At 43.9% G+C, this 14,471-nt stretch overlaps 1 protein-coding gene across 1 annotated transcript in view; it reads right to left on the reverse strand.

Annotated features, from left to right (window-relative positions):
- The window catches only part of VPS13A (vacuolar protein sorting 13 homolog A), a 556,982-nt gene that overhangs the window by 455,115 nt on the left and 87,396 nt on the right, over nucleotides 1-14,471 (reverse strand). Inside the window, exons 7-8 of the mRNA XM_030193720.1 lie at nucleotides 13,836-13,895; nucleotides 2,830-2,889 (exon numbers count right to left, since the gene is read on the reverse strand). Of these exons, the coding sequence (XP_030049580.1) occupies nucleotides 2,830-2,889; nucleotides 13,836-13,895 (120 nt within the window). The remainder of the gene's footprint in view (nucleotides 1-2,829; nucleotides 2,890-13,835; nucleotides 13,896-14,471) is intronic.

The raw sequence follows: 14,471 nt of genomic DNA on the forward strand, positions 1-14,471 counted from the left end.
TCGGTCTCGAGGTACCGGGTCAGACAGGGTTCGGTCCCGTGGCCCACGAGCTGAGGGAGTGACCGGGGCCGATTGCCCACGCGGCCTCTCACCCCCACTCTCACCGGCGGACCGGCGGGCCGACGGGACCTGTTCTCCTGGGGTCGCTGCCATCGGTGCCGATGTCTCAGGCATCGATACCGGTACCGAAGGACCGGCCGTCGATACCGATGCCGTCGAGGTCGACGTCGAGGGGCCGGCGCAAGTTCCAAAAAGACGGTCCCGCAGAACTTGCCTCGCAACCTGAGTCCGTTTCCGGAGACCTAGACACAAAGAACACGACTTGAGATTGTGCTCCGGCCCGAGGCACTGGAGGCACCAAGCGTGGGTGTCGGTCTGCGAGATCGGCCGGCCGCAGCGACCACACTTTTTAAATCCACTCGGGACCTTCGCGGACATCGACGGAAAAATCGCGTCGGCGAAGTCAAAGTCGTCAATGGTGGCTGGAATCACACCATGGAAAAAGAAATGACCGAGCGACCACTAGGCCGCAACGTGGCGTCCCCGCTAGAAGCGAGGGACAAGGGGAGCGCGTGCTCCACACGCGCAGGTTTTTTTTTTTTTTTGTTTTGAAACAAAAAGGGAAACCGTACGGTAACCAGAAGCAAAGCGACGATCCGCGTAAACGCGATCGAGAAAATCCGGCGGCTGAAAACAGAGAGAGTGGCAAAAGCACAACTCTCTCCAGTCGCGGAAAAAAAGGAACTGGCGGGGACGGCCGCGCATGCGCGGTGGGCGTGCCCTGCGTCCCGACCGTCCCGCGAAGCTTTTTTCCGGTTGGTGGGGGCTGCCGCGGACGTCACCCAGTCGTGAGAACAAGCAGCCTGCTTGTCCTCGGAGAAAGGTCAGCTTCATGTATAAGTTACATCTCTTAACATTCACCCTTAAATACTGAGAAAGCATGATAACTTGCTGTCCTGTCACCCCACCATACTTTGTTCAATTCATTCTATAACCAGTTTACCAATGAATCATGTAAGCCTCACTGGACCTTCTAAGGATCTAACCTTGTTCAATACTAAATGTGAGGAATTTACTACAGACTCTCACTGTTTCTCATGAATTGTAACCTTGTTCGATACACTCTGTAACCGACTTACAAATGAATCATGTAAGCCACAATCAACCTACCAATAGGTGGGAAAATGTGGGATACAAATGCAATCCTATCTAATAAAATGCACCTCCAACATTCTGAAGCTGACTGCGTGGTTGAGGCATACGTGCGCTCTGCTGTAAAGCTACTGAACGTCATGTAGTTCCGGGAACGTCAGCTGCAGCACTGACCAACAGCACGAGGCCCTGCCCCTGCTGCCCTCGCCGCCGCAGGCTCGGCCCTTCTCTATTAGCTCTGATCCCGCCCTCATTTCCTCTTTCCGCAATAAGGGCAGGACCAGAGCTAACACAGAGAGAAGGACCGAGACTGCACGCCTTTTAACTCTGCTTTCCTGTGAAGATGATTTTTAAAACTTGGAGCGAGTGCGGCTCGAAATGGGAGGGAGGGAGGGAGGGACAACGACCCTAGAACTAGGAGGGAGGGGGAGCCTGAAACTCGGAGGGAGGGGGAGAGAGCGGGGAGGGAGGGGGAGGGGCGGGACAACCCTGCAACTCGGAGGGAGGGAGGGGCGGGACAACTCTGCAACTCAGAGGGAGGGAGGGGGGGGCAACCCTGCAACTCGGAGGGAGGGCGATAAACCATAAAGAAAAAAAAGCTACATTTCCTGTAGATTCATAATGTGCCTTTACAGAGGGCAATACTAGATGTGTGTGTCAAAGAATCTAAGATTGAGGTTCAGCACATATGGGATTGTCAGAAAGGAGAGATATGATGGTGTATTCAGGTGGACAGCCTTATGGCTAAGGCACAGAATTTTAAAGCAAACATAAAGGCAATGGGAAGCCAATTAAGTTTTGCTAATAGAGAAGCAAAAGACAAATTTCCTGACCTTACAGTGTATACTTGCTGCTATATTTTGTAGTGTTTGGAGGGGGTGAATTTGAGCTTTAGTGATACCAGCATAAACAGTGTTACAGTATTTATTTATTGGGATTTATTAACTGCCTTTATGAAGAGATTCACCCAAGTCGGTGTATAGCAGGTACAGATTAACATAAAACTTACAATTTTAACAACATTTTTTTGTAGGATTGCTAGAATTTATAGGTAGGGTTCGTGTTTGAATGATAGGAATTAGTGCTGCTGTTACATGGTAGATTTGCTATATGTATGTAGAGTTAGTTTTTTTTCAGATTCTGTATTTCACAATGTGCCTGCTAGTAGAGAGCTTTTAAGTTATTGTGGATGCAGAGCATGTTTACCCTTAATTCATAAGACCTGCCATAATGTATTGGACCAAAGATCTGTGAAAGTTATATATGAAGTCTCATATATGAGTATCAACTGGCAGGTGTTCCCCAACTGAAAAAAATGTCGAGAACCACTGCTCTAGAATAGTTTAATATACTACCGAGTATGCTACAATAGACACAGAAGACAGTGATGGTCTTAAATTTTGAAATATATTCTCATGGCACTCAAAGACAAGGATTCCTGAGGTATGGAGCAACTTCGCTATTACTTTGTCTAGGCAATCAGGCAGAAATGGCTGGGAACTTAGTACACGCAAAGCAATCTACTCACAACAGCTCATTAGAATTACACTTTTAACCCATACCACCCATTCTTCTAGTTCACAAATGACAGTAAACATTTAACAATTTCTGGTATCTCTATGTACAAGCCCCATTAAGTATCTTCTTTAGTATCAGCATTTACTGATTGTACTTTACCTTGTAGAACAATTTAGCAGTTTCATCATGTAAACATGGATTCCAATTTTGATCTGATGTCTATAAAAAAAATAAAGTCTAGGATTAGTTTTGTGTGTCATTTACACAAATATGCAAGTAAATACAGTCAAGACTGTGCAAAAAAAACGCAAAATCATATCGAGTAGCAGCATAAATATTTTTTGCTAGTTTTTTTTACATCAGATTCAGGAAACTGGTAAAATAAGCCATGAAGCAGTTAACAGTAAGCAAAAAATATAATTCTAATCTCTAGGCACTGTTTCTGGCATCTGTATTAGTCCTGGAATAAAGGTGACTAGTTTGCAGGTTATACCACCACATTTCATTAGAACACTAATTATTAATCCATGGATATGAACAGAGCCATCAGAAACCGTGAATAAGAGCCAAATCCAGTATGGTGGAGGAGAGGGCATCAGAACTCCATGCCACTGCTACCACTACTGTAGTAAGAGCTCTTTGGCAGCCTCTACACTGTGGGTGCCTCATCCAATGGCAACAGCAATGTTCATGTCCTGCAAAGAGGATTCTTGCACCTTCTCTATAGATTGCCCATAGCACCAGTTAGCTTGATGACAGGCCCAAGCATGCAAGCTCTTGAGACTACACAAGCCCCTTCTTCAGATGTTACCTACCATCTGCTAGAGTGTCAAACAAACCATATTCCCTTTTACAGAAGGAGCTTACCAAATACACATGGAGGGGCATAATTGATAGGGATGCCCAAGTTTTGCTGAGGACGTCCTCGCAAACGTGTCCCGGTGGAGGGGCAGGGAAACCCGTATTTTCGAAACAAGATGGGCGTCCATCTTTCGTTTCAATAATACGGTTGGGGACGCCCAAATCTTGATCATGATTTTCTTAATTTGTGAGATTTGAGGACCTATTTTATGAAGTATATTCTGTTTCTTTTTTTTTTTAGTGAGGTCCCCAAGGCCCATGATGTGCTACAATTGATATCACTATCTTCATTCACAGTGACACCATACTACTAAATACACTTTATCATAACGTACACAGACATCAGTGTAGCCATCCTGCTAATCTCCAAAGGTGAAGGCTTTAGCTTGTTTGCAGAATAGTGTTTTATGGTTACAAGAGTACCATCAGTATTTTTATTCTCCACAGAGAAGGTATCTCCTCAGAGGTCAGCAATTAATACATATTTTCACAACTATACAAACAGCAATATGCACTAATAATTAATTAGTGCATCAATGAACTCTCATATCAATGTAATTACTATACCAAGCAAGAAAGATCAGCATTTTCGCTATTGGTATCTTTGCTTTGCCTGAAAAAGGCAACTAACATTAGCTAAAACCTTAATCTTCTATAATGATATGGTCTATGGGCTGTATCTGCTGTCTTTTGTTAATTAACTTCAGTTTGTATTTTGCCAGTTGTATGTGGAAGATGGTGTTAAATTGTCCATGTTTGGATCTGGGATAGTTAGCAAAATTAGAACACACTTTCACTCAAACTAACAAAAGGTAATAAATACCTGACCTTCAATGAACATATAATTATGAGTGGACTGTAGCGAGGATAAACACCATGAGAAAATGGGACGAAACAAGTGAAAACAAAATAGCACCACTCAAAACAAAAATCACAAAACAACCGTGTCCCTGGTTTAATGACAAAGTACTACACATGAAGAAACTGCAGGAAAATCAAAAAAGAATGGGCCAAAAACAGACGCAAACAAATCCATATCAAGAAAAGTCATAAGAACATACACAAACAGCATAAAGAAAGCAAAAGCAGAATACAGTACATATACGAAGCTCGACCAGACCAATACAAAAAAAAAATATTCTAACTCATGAAGAAACTACTGAAAACCCAGAACTGAAACACCACCAACTGCAGACGAGCTTACACAACACACACGAGATCCAACCTTGCAAAACCACAAATAAACATCACAGACCACCTACAGGACTGCAAAGCACACAACCACACCGCATGAAAGAATATGGACCATGTTCAAACCACCACAGTAAAGACATTAATGACAAAATACGTGCATACTGCCTACTTGACAAATGTTCCAACTACATGATGAAAACCCCACCAGACTGGCTCATCGAGTACCTCACCAAACACATCACATACATGTTTGAAAGAGGTCAATTTCCAACAGACAAAGGCAACATAGTACTCGCACCTATCCCCAAAAACACTACCAGCAAGATCAGTGATATCACAAATTACAGACCAGTAGCCTCAATACCACTACTAAAATATAGACAAGTGATAGGGTGGCTGGGTTCACATTAGGCTCTGCAAATAATACACTTTTTGCTTATTTACAACTCAAATTTTTAGTGACTTCTGCGCAGTCTGTATTGAGGCACCAGTCCTCAATTTTACTTTGAACTTTTCTTTTATTTTGGCTGGAGAAAAGAAGTTTTACCTTCCCTTCATATTGCAAATAACTGTCCTCATGCCCTGTGACCGGTACTCGATCTACACTTACATCTAACCCTCCTCCAGGACAACAAAGGAAAAGCCTACAGCAACCTGCTTCAATTGGACCATCCAAGGATATCAGAACCAGAAACTATAAAGGTCATACCTACAATCCGTGAGTTAAAGTTTTATTTTAACCACATAACTATTTCTAAAACTCAAAGCCAGATGCACTAAACTTAACGAGCCATTAATGAGCCATTAACGAGCAAGTAGTAAACCCTGGCATGCACTAAAGGCCATTTTCCTATCACGGTAGCAGCTAACGAAAACGGAATGCAGATAATTATAATAAGCTGCAGTACCGTTGCAAGGCTATTATAATGAGATGCACTAACGTTTACCGATTCCCCTTACCATGGAAAACCTAACATGAGATCTGCACCTCTCGATAGGCTGGGGCTGCTGTGAACGGACCTATAGAGACCAGTGGGAAAAGCGCCTAACACCCATGTAAAAAAAACCAACAACAAGCTGCGTGTCCCAAGTGCTCGTCAGGGACATCCTTGCCTAACATGGACGTCCTTCAGGGACTTGGCTTTCTTTTTTCCCTTCTGACAATGCCGCCGCCGCCGCTCCCCCCTGCATTGAAATGATAGCTTCCCACAGCCCCGGCCTCCCCCCCATTCTCCGCACCCCCGCCCTCGCCACCCCTCCCCCCTCCATCTGCCATCGGGCCAGGCCCTCACAGAGCCTCTCACCTCCGTGTGAAGGCACTGCAGCAGGCAACAGCTGATCGCCTCCCTTCGGACTTCCCTCCTTTCCTCCCTGGCCCGCCCTTGTCTGACGTAAGTAACTAAATACTTCAATGAAAAAATTGCAAACCTATGTTAACACGCTACCTCAGGACAACACTGATATCTAAAATTTCATCACTGGCTTGGACCCAACCCCTGGTGAATACCCAGCGGACCAAACCTGGTCAAACTTCGCTTTCCTCACCGCGGAAACAGTCACCCAGGCGATTAATAGGTTCTCCAACTTTCACTGTAAATTGGATACCTGCCCTAGCTACCTAATATAATCCGCCCCCCACCGCTTAGCAGACCTTACATCCCACAAACTACATGCTTCAACAAGGTCTCTTCCCTAAGGAAAATGGCAACATCCTACTCACCCCAATACCAAAAGATCCCAAGAAAAAAATCAAACGAAATCACTAACTACCGCCCAGTAGCATCAATCCCACTGGTGGTCAAACTGATGGAAAGTATGGTAACCAAACAACTTACTGATTATATAAACAAATTCACAATATTACATGAATCACAATCAGGATTTCTCCCCCTCCATAGCATTGAAACAGTAATAATTACCCTCCTAGCCAAATTCAAGCAGGAAATAATAGCCACAGGGAAAAGCATACTTCTCCTCCAATTCGACATGTCCAATGCGTTCGACATGGTAAACCATAAAATACTACTAAGACTCCTAGATTACTTCAGGATTGGTGGACACATACTTAGTTGGATCAAGGATTTCCTAACCACTAGAACATATCAAGTGAAATCAAGCTCAAACATATCACCACCGTGGAAAGCAGAATGCGGAGTACCTCAAGGATCACCACTATCACCAATCCTTTTCAACCTAATGATGACCCCACTAGCCAAATCCTTATCCAACCAAGGCCTTAACCCTTTCATCTATGCAGACGATGTCACAATATACATTCCTTACAAACATGATCTGACAGAAATCACCAACGAAATCAAGCTCAGCTTGAATATCATGGACTCATGGGCAAACGCATTTCAACTAAAACTCAACACAGAAAAAACACACTGTCTCATCCTCTTATCCCAATACAATACGAACAAACCCACAAACAAACACCCCAGATTATACCCTCCCTACCTCAGATAGCCTGGAAATTCTCGGTGTTACAATTGACCGTAACCTCACACTACAGAACCAAGTGAAATTTACAACAAAGAACATGTTCCACTCAATATGGAAACTCAAACGCATGAAACCATTCTTCCCAAGGGAAACATTTCGCACCTTGATACAATCAATGATACTAAGCCATGTAGACTACTGCAACAAAATTTATGCGGGATGCAAATAACAAATTATAAAGAAACTTCAGACCGCTGAAAACACGGCAGCCAGGCTTATATTTGGAAAAACGCAATTCGAAAGCACCAAACCCCTCCGTGAAAAACTGCATTGGCTCCCAATCAAAGAACGTATTGCTTTCAAAATCTGCACCCTGGTTCATAAAATTATCTACGGCAAAGCGCCGGGATACATGACAGACCTCATAGACCTACCAACCAGAAACACAACAGGATCAATACGAACATACCTAAATCTCCACTACCCAAGCTGCAAAGGACTCAAATACAAATCAACCTGTGCATCCAGCTTTTCCTACATAAGAACACAACTATGGAACGCATTACCAAAAGCCGTGAAAACAACTTATGATCACCTAAACTTCCGGAAATCATTAAAAACTAACCTGTTCAAAAAGGCATACCCTACCGACCCAACTTAAATGCCTGTACCCTGCAACACAATGAAACCAAAGCTTGTAATGGACATATAATAACTCTTCCTCTCTACGATTCCCTAATGTGTCTGTACACACGAACCTTATTCTACCACAACATTACTGTATTTGTTCATACCGGAATTGGCAAACGCCTTTTCGGTACTATGTAAGCCACATTGAGCCTGCAAATAGGTAGGAAAATGTGGTATACAAATGTAACAACTAAATAAATACTAACCAAAACAATGGAAGGTCTAGTAACACAGCAACTAACTGAATACTTGACAAAATTATCAATTCTTCATAAATCCCAATAAGGTTTCAGACCACAACACAGCACTGAGAAGGCCAAAACTACCCTAACAAAATTCAGAAGCACAATATGCTAAGGATAAAACGTATTACTACTACAATTTGACATGTCAAGTGCATTCGACCTAGTAGACCACACCATACTAGTGACACTGGTCAACAACACAGGAATCAGCAGTGCAGTGGCAACATGGTTCAATGGCTTCCTAAAGACCAGATCCTACACTGTAAAGATGTCCAGTCAAACATCAGCCTCATGGATATCTGAGTGCGGGGTACTACAGAAATTGCCATCACCAATACTGGTCACTGTAATGATGGCACCGCTTGGAAAAAAACTGGAATTAATGGGTTTCAACACATTTATATATGTAAATGATGTCACCATCTTCATAACTTTCCAAAACAATCACAAACACTCAGGACAAAATTTAAAAAAAAAAAAAAAAAAAAAAGTATTGGACCTCATGGAAAAATGGGCAACAACTTTCAAACTCAAACTGAACAGAGACAAAACCAAATTCCTAGAACTATCCAGCCTACACAACCCCACATCCTACCAAAAATTCACAATCAACCAACTAACAAAGCACATCGAAACACAACTTAAAATACTAGGAATCATTCTCAACAAACATCTAACACTGGACAATCAAATATCAGCAGTAACATCAAAATGCTTCAGAACACTATGGAAACTAAAAAGAATAAAAGACTATTTCCCTAGACAATCTTTCCGTATACTGGTCCAATCAATGATACTATTGCAACTAGACTACTGCAATGCAGCATACGTAGGGTGCAAGGAAAAAACACTAAAATCACTGTGAACAATCCAAAACACAGCAGCAAGACTGATTTTCAAGAAATCGAAATACGAAAGAGCAACCCCACTGCTTGAAACATTACATTGGCTACCAGTCAAGGCAAGAAAAGTTTTCAAAGCGAGCAACCTAATCTTCAAGATACTGTTTGGAATGGCAACCGAATAAATGCTTAACATGATTGAACTATCCGCAAGAAACGCCAGCTCATTAAACAGAAACTACCTACTCCTACATCTACAAAACTATCTAAATAGAAGGATTTAGCTACCAGGGTTCCAAATGGTAGAACTCGATACCAAAAACCATAAGAAGCATCACAAATCTCCTCCAATTTAGAAAAGAAATGAAAACCTACTTCAAAAAAAATCTACAGCTAATCACAAAGATATCATTGTTTTCCTTTCAAATCTACCTCTTCAAAAACTATATGAACAAACATCACCAAAACTCTACAACTGAACATAAAAGCTACCACTACCTTTTCCTTTTCAAATTTATCTCTTCAAAAATTCTAGGAATGATCATACGAACTACAGATGCCCTCTCCACGTTGTACAACACTATTGTAACTCCACCAAAATGTAAATTGTAAGTCATTTTGAATCGAAATTTTTGAAAAATAGTGGGCTACAAGAATGCATAAACACACAAACACACACACTTTAAAGTGTTATTGTATGAATGCTACTCAAGCAATTTTAAAAGAACCCATACCCTAAGGCCCAGGGAGGAAATTTGGGAGGGGACTCTGAAGCCCACCATCAGGCTGTGTCTTGTTCAGCTTCAGACAGGCTTGGGGCCCTCTCTGGCTAGGGGCAAAGGGTAACTGCCTTGGTTGTACCCCCTCAACACCATCCTTGACACCCGCTATGTTTTATTTATTTTGCACAGTACAGGGTGAAATGTCTTGATTTCCATTTCTCTGGAGTTGTAGTACATCAAGGTCTGGCTTCTTGGGAATTCAATTTAATTTTTGTTTACAACTCTCTGTTTCTAGTTTGTGGTCACTTATTCTGCATTTAGTATCTGTGTTGTGTCCTGTGGACTGAATCCAGCTATTCTGTTAGAATGAATGTTCTACACAGCAATCTGTAGTAATTTGGCTTGCTCAGTTTTCCCAATAGATTTTTTAATGTTCTAGGGCCCACTCTAATATTTAAAGCACTGTCCTCTTATAAGTAGGGTCCGTAGTTTGGAAGTTAGTGCTGGCATAGCAAATTTGGACTAGGTCCAGAGTGACTACCCCCCCCCCCCCCCCCAGTTTTATATTTCACAATATGTCTGTCATTGGTAGTGAGATTGTACAAGAATCAGAAATTTCCCTGTATGGGGAATTTTATGGAGAAACTAGTAAAAGAGGCCCGTTTCTGACACAAATGAAACGGGCGCTAGCAAGGTTTTTCTCGGAGTGTATATGAGAGACAGAGTGCGTGTGTGTGACAGAAAGAGAGACCGCTGGGTGCGAGTGTGTCTCCTCTGTCCCCTGCCCCCCCCCCCTCCAGCCACCCACCGATTCTCCTTTCTCCCCTGCCCCCCCTCCAGCCACCCAGCGATTCCCCTCTATCTCCTGTCCCCTCTGTAGCCACCCAGCGATTCTACTCTCTCCTCCACCCCCCTCCAGCCACCTAGCGATTCTCCTGTCCCCTGCCCCCCCTGTAGCCACCCAGCAATTTTCCTCTCTTCCCTGCCCCCCTCCAGCCGCCCAGCGAGTCTCCTCTGTCCCCTGCTCCCCCTCCAGCCACCCAGTGATTCTCCTTTCCCCTGCCCCCCCTCCAGCCACCCAGTGATTCTCTCTCCCATGCCCCCCCTCCAGCCACCAGCGATTCTCCTTTTTCCCTTGCCCCCCCCAGCCAGCCACCAATGCTCTTCTCTCCCCTGCCCCCCTCCAGCCACCCAGCAATTCTCCTCTCTCGCCTGCCCCTCCTCCAGCCACCCAGCGATTCTCCTCTCCCCCCTGCCCCCCTCCAGCCACCCAGCAATTCTCCTATCTCCCCTGGCCCCCCTCCAGCCACCCTGTGCTTCTCCTCTCTCCCCTGCCCCCCCTCCAGCCACCCAGCGATTCCCCTCTATCTCCTGCCCCCTCTGTAGCCTCCTAGTGATTCTCCTCTCTCCCCCCCCCCTCCAGCCACCTAGCAATTCTCCTCTGTCCCCTGCCCCCCCTGTAGCTACCCGATTTTCCTCTCTCCCCTGCCCTCCTCCAGCCACCCAGTGATTGCCCTATCTCCCCTGCCCCCCCTCCAGCCACCCAGCAATTCTATCTCCCCTGGCCCCCCTCCAGCCACCCTGTGATTCTCCTCTCTCCCCTGCCCCCCTCCAGGCATCCAGCAATTGTCCTCTCTCCCCTGCTCCCCCTCCAGCCACCCTGTGATTCTCCTCTCTCCCCTGCCCCCCTCCAGGCATCCAGCAATTGTCCTCTCTCCCCTGCTCCCCCTCCAGCCACCCAGAGATTCTCCTCGTTCCCGTTTACCTCCGTCGAAGCGGCCGCGTCTTTAAAAGCCCTGCCCGTCTGTAGCCTTCCCTTCGACTTTGTTCCCTCTGAGTCCCGCCAGCTGACGTCATTTCGTCTTTCCGCGAGAGCAGGACTCTGAGGGAACAAACTTGAAGGGAAGGCTATAGGCGTTGAGGTTGTGCCTTGTGCTGCTATCCTGTGGTTGGTCAGTGCTGTTTGTGACGAACCCGGAAGTACGTGACGTCAATTCAGGAGATGGATACAGCGTTAGAGGCAGCACGAGCCCTTCAAACTTTCACTGCCACGGAGTCAGCTTTAGAACGTTGGAGGTGCTTTTTATTATTATATAGGATATCTTAATTCTGTTCTATACCCATTGAGAGAAGGCCAGAAGTAAGTGCAGAGTTTGATTTAAGTGCGTGTGTTGGGGGACTACGCTTAATGGGGGCTAAAGAGTACAACCCTCTTGTACTTCTCTCACCACTCCCAGCCCTCAATGTGGCACACTGAAGCCTGAATTACTGCCCTCACTGCAGTTATTTGTTGGGTGCAGGGCAGGGTCAGTACTGGTGGAGCAGTTGGCAGGATTTTCTCTTTCAAAAGTTGGCAACCCTATTCTACAAATGTATCATAAGTCAGCGTTTACCAAGTCAGTCTTGGAGTACCCTCTTGCCAGTCAGGTTTTCAGGATACCCACAATGAATATGCAAGAAAGATTTGCATATAATGGAGCAGTGTATGCAATTCAATTTCATACATATTCATTATGGATATCCTGAAAACCTGACTGGCAAGAGGGTACTCCAGGACTGACTTAGGAAACACCATCATAAGTGACTCATTAAGGTAAATATGCCTTACCCAGTGCAGACTGTAGAAGAGCTTTAGCCTTGAATCTGGAGTGGACAAAGTTCTTAAAAAGTCCACCCAGCTTTTTGATTCTATTTATCCCAATAGAGCTGGAATTGCCACAAGTAAATGCACATTGTTTAGGTGTAAATATCTTTATTGTCCTTACCCAGCAAAAGATCCAGTAAAAGCGCAAGGTTACCATATTACAAACCATAAAATCTCCTAACAAGTGGGTAACAACCCAAGATCCTAAGCAACGGCTTGGTCTAAACACTGTGCTTTACATTGTCTATGGAAAGTATCCATCAAAGCAGGGTTCAACAGAGGTGGGGTGTTCAACAAACTCTTAGGATGACCAACAGGATCATGAAAGCACACATCACAGAAGATGATCTGCCAGATACAAAGGCCTACTGGACATTAAAACCTTGAAAAGACAGATTTGAGGATCCAAGAGACATAATCCAAAGGACAACCAATTTAACTCCTCCAGTACTGATGAAAAATGATCCCTGGGATTTAAACACTACAGAACATGAGCAGTTTGTTTGTTTATTCGACTGACGGCGATTACTACAGGAGTTTCATTAAAGTACCGTCCTTGTTGACAGACGACTTTAGTCTACAGATCTTATTTCTTTTATTTTGAGGATTTGAACTTGCTTATTTTGCATATTTTACAATCACACCCTGACCCCTGAGGCAGGCGTCGTTGATGCCGAATCACGGCCCGTGTCAGGTCACTTGTTAATAAAGGACTCCTGTCGTCTCAGTCTTGAAGGCTCAGTTGTGCTTCTTTTGTTTGTATGCTTTTTGTGTATGCTGTATCACCCTCTCAGAAAACTATTCCACAAGTAAGGGCCCAAATAGCTGAAGGCAGTATGACAAGTAATATCCAGTCAAATCATAGTTAGAGTGGAACAGACAACAGGCCCTGCTGAGATGACCTAAGACACCAAGAAGACACAAAGATGAAATAAACTGGCCAGATGTATCCTGACAACCAGCAATCAGAGCCCAACCATAAGATGTGGTCTAAGGAAACCTTCCATTTTATGCTACCTTTTAGAAGTGGTCCACGGGGGGGAGGGGGGGGACTGGGAGCCCACTGCAGTACAGGCCTGGGCTTCGTTGTGGACAGAACCAGCAAGAGCTGTGATCAGTCCTTCTGCGTATCTGCTGGTTCATCCCGGTCTCCTCCTCATGCAAACCCTTGTGGTATACCTATTAAGCTTGCATGTTGATTTTAATGCTCACCTTGTGTTTCTTTAGTGTGTGTCCTTGGATTAACTGAGCTTTCATTGTCTCTCCTCTTTCCTAAACATTGGAGTTCCCCTTCCTTACTCTTAGTTTTGACTGTTCACCGCCTTGGGCGGTATATCAAATAAATTAAACCCTAACCCCTTCTTGAAAAAGAAAGGTCTGGTTTGGGCACCCTTGCTCTTTAATATAGAGATGGTAGGGGTTGGTAGAACTACTGTTGTGCTTTCCCATTATAAATATTGGTCCAACAAATGATCTCACAACCTTCAAAGTACCTAATATTTTATTATAAAAACCAAACTACCTGGAGGCTGAGATTTTGAAGGGACACCCCGAACGATAGTGGACGATCAGGATTTGTGATCTAGAAACAAAAAAGGAAAAAGAAAATCTATAGATCTTCTGTAAGAGGAGACAAAATTGGAGGGGAAAAAAACATTAATAAGTCTATTACCTGATATTTCCTATACTATAAACAATTTGCTGTCTCCTAAATTAAAGGCTGCATATTTTGCACACATTCTTAAAAGTGAAAATTTCAATCTATTATGTACTTTATCCATGAATACCTAGGACTAGTTCCTTAAGATGTACTAAATATACTAAAGTATACATCTATAAAAACTGGATCTCTAGGTCTCTCATACAGGATTTCCAGCTCCTCTCTCTTTAGGTTTATTTGTTAAAACAATTAAAGAGAATGCACTACCACAATTTAAAAAGTGCAAAAGCTCAGGATGTGTTAATAGAGGTCATTAGGTAATCAGAACACATTCAGACAGTGGTCTACCCAACTGACTTGTAACATTAGCTATAGAAAAAAGAAAAAAACTGCTGTGCTTCATATATTCTGTGTTTCTTTCCTTCTCCCACCTCCCTACTATGGGTGTCAAACATATGCTAAAATAACATGATATGTAAATATTTTCCCCAGCAATTC

The sequence above is a fragment of the Microcaecilia unicolor genome, chromosome 2 (genome assembly GCF_901765095.1).
Source record: "Microcaecilia unicolor chromosome 2, aMicUni1.1, whole genome shotgun sequence".
Classification (NCBI taxonomy): Eukaryota; Metazoa; Chordata; class Amphibia; order Gymnophiona; family Siphonopidae; genus Microcaecilia; species Microcaecilia unicolor.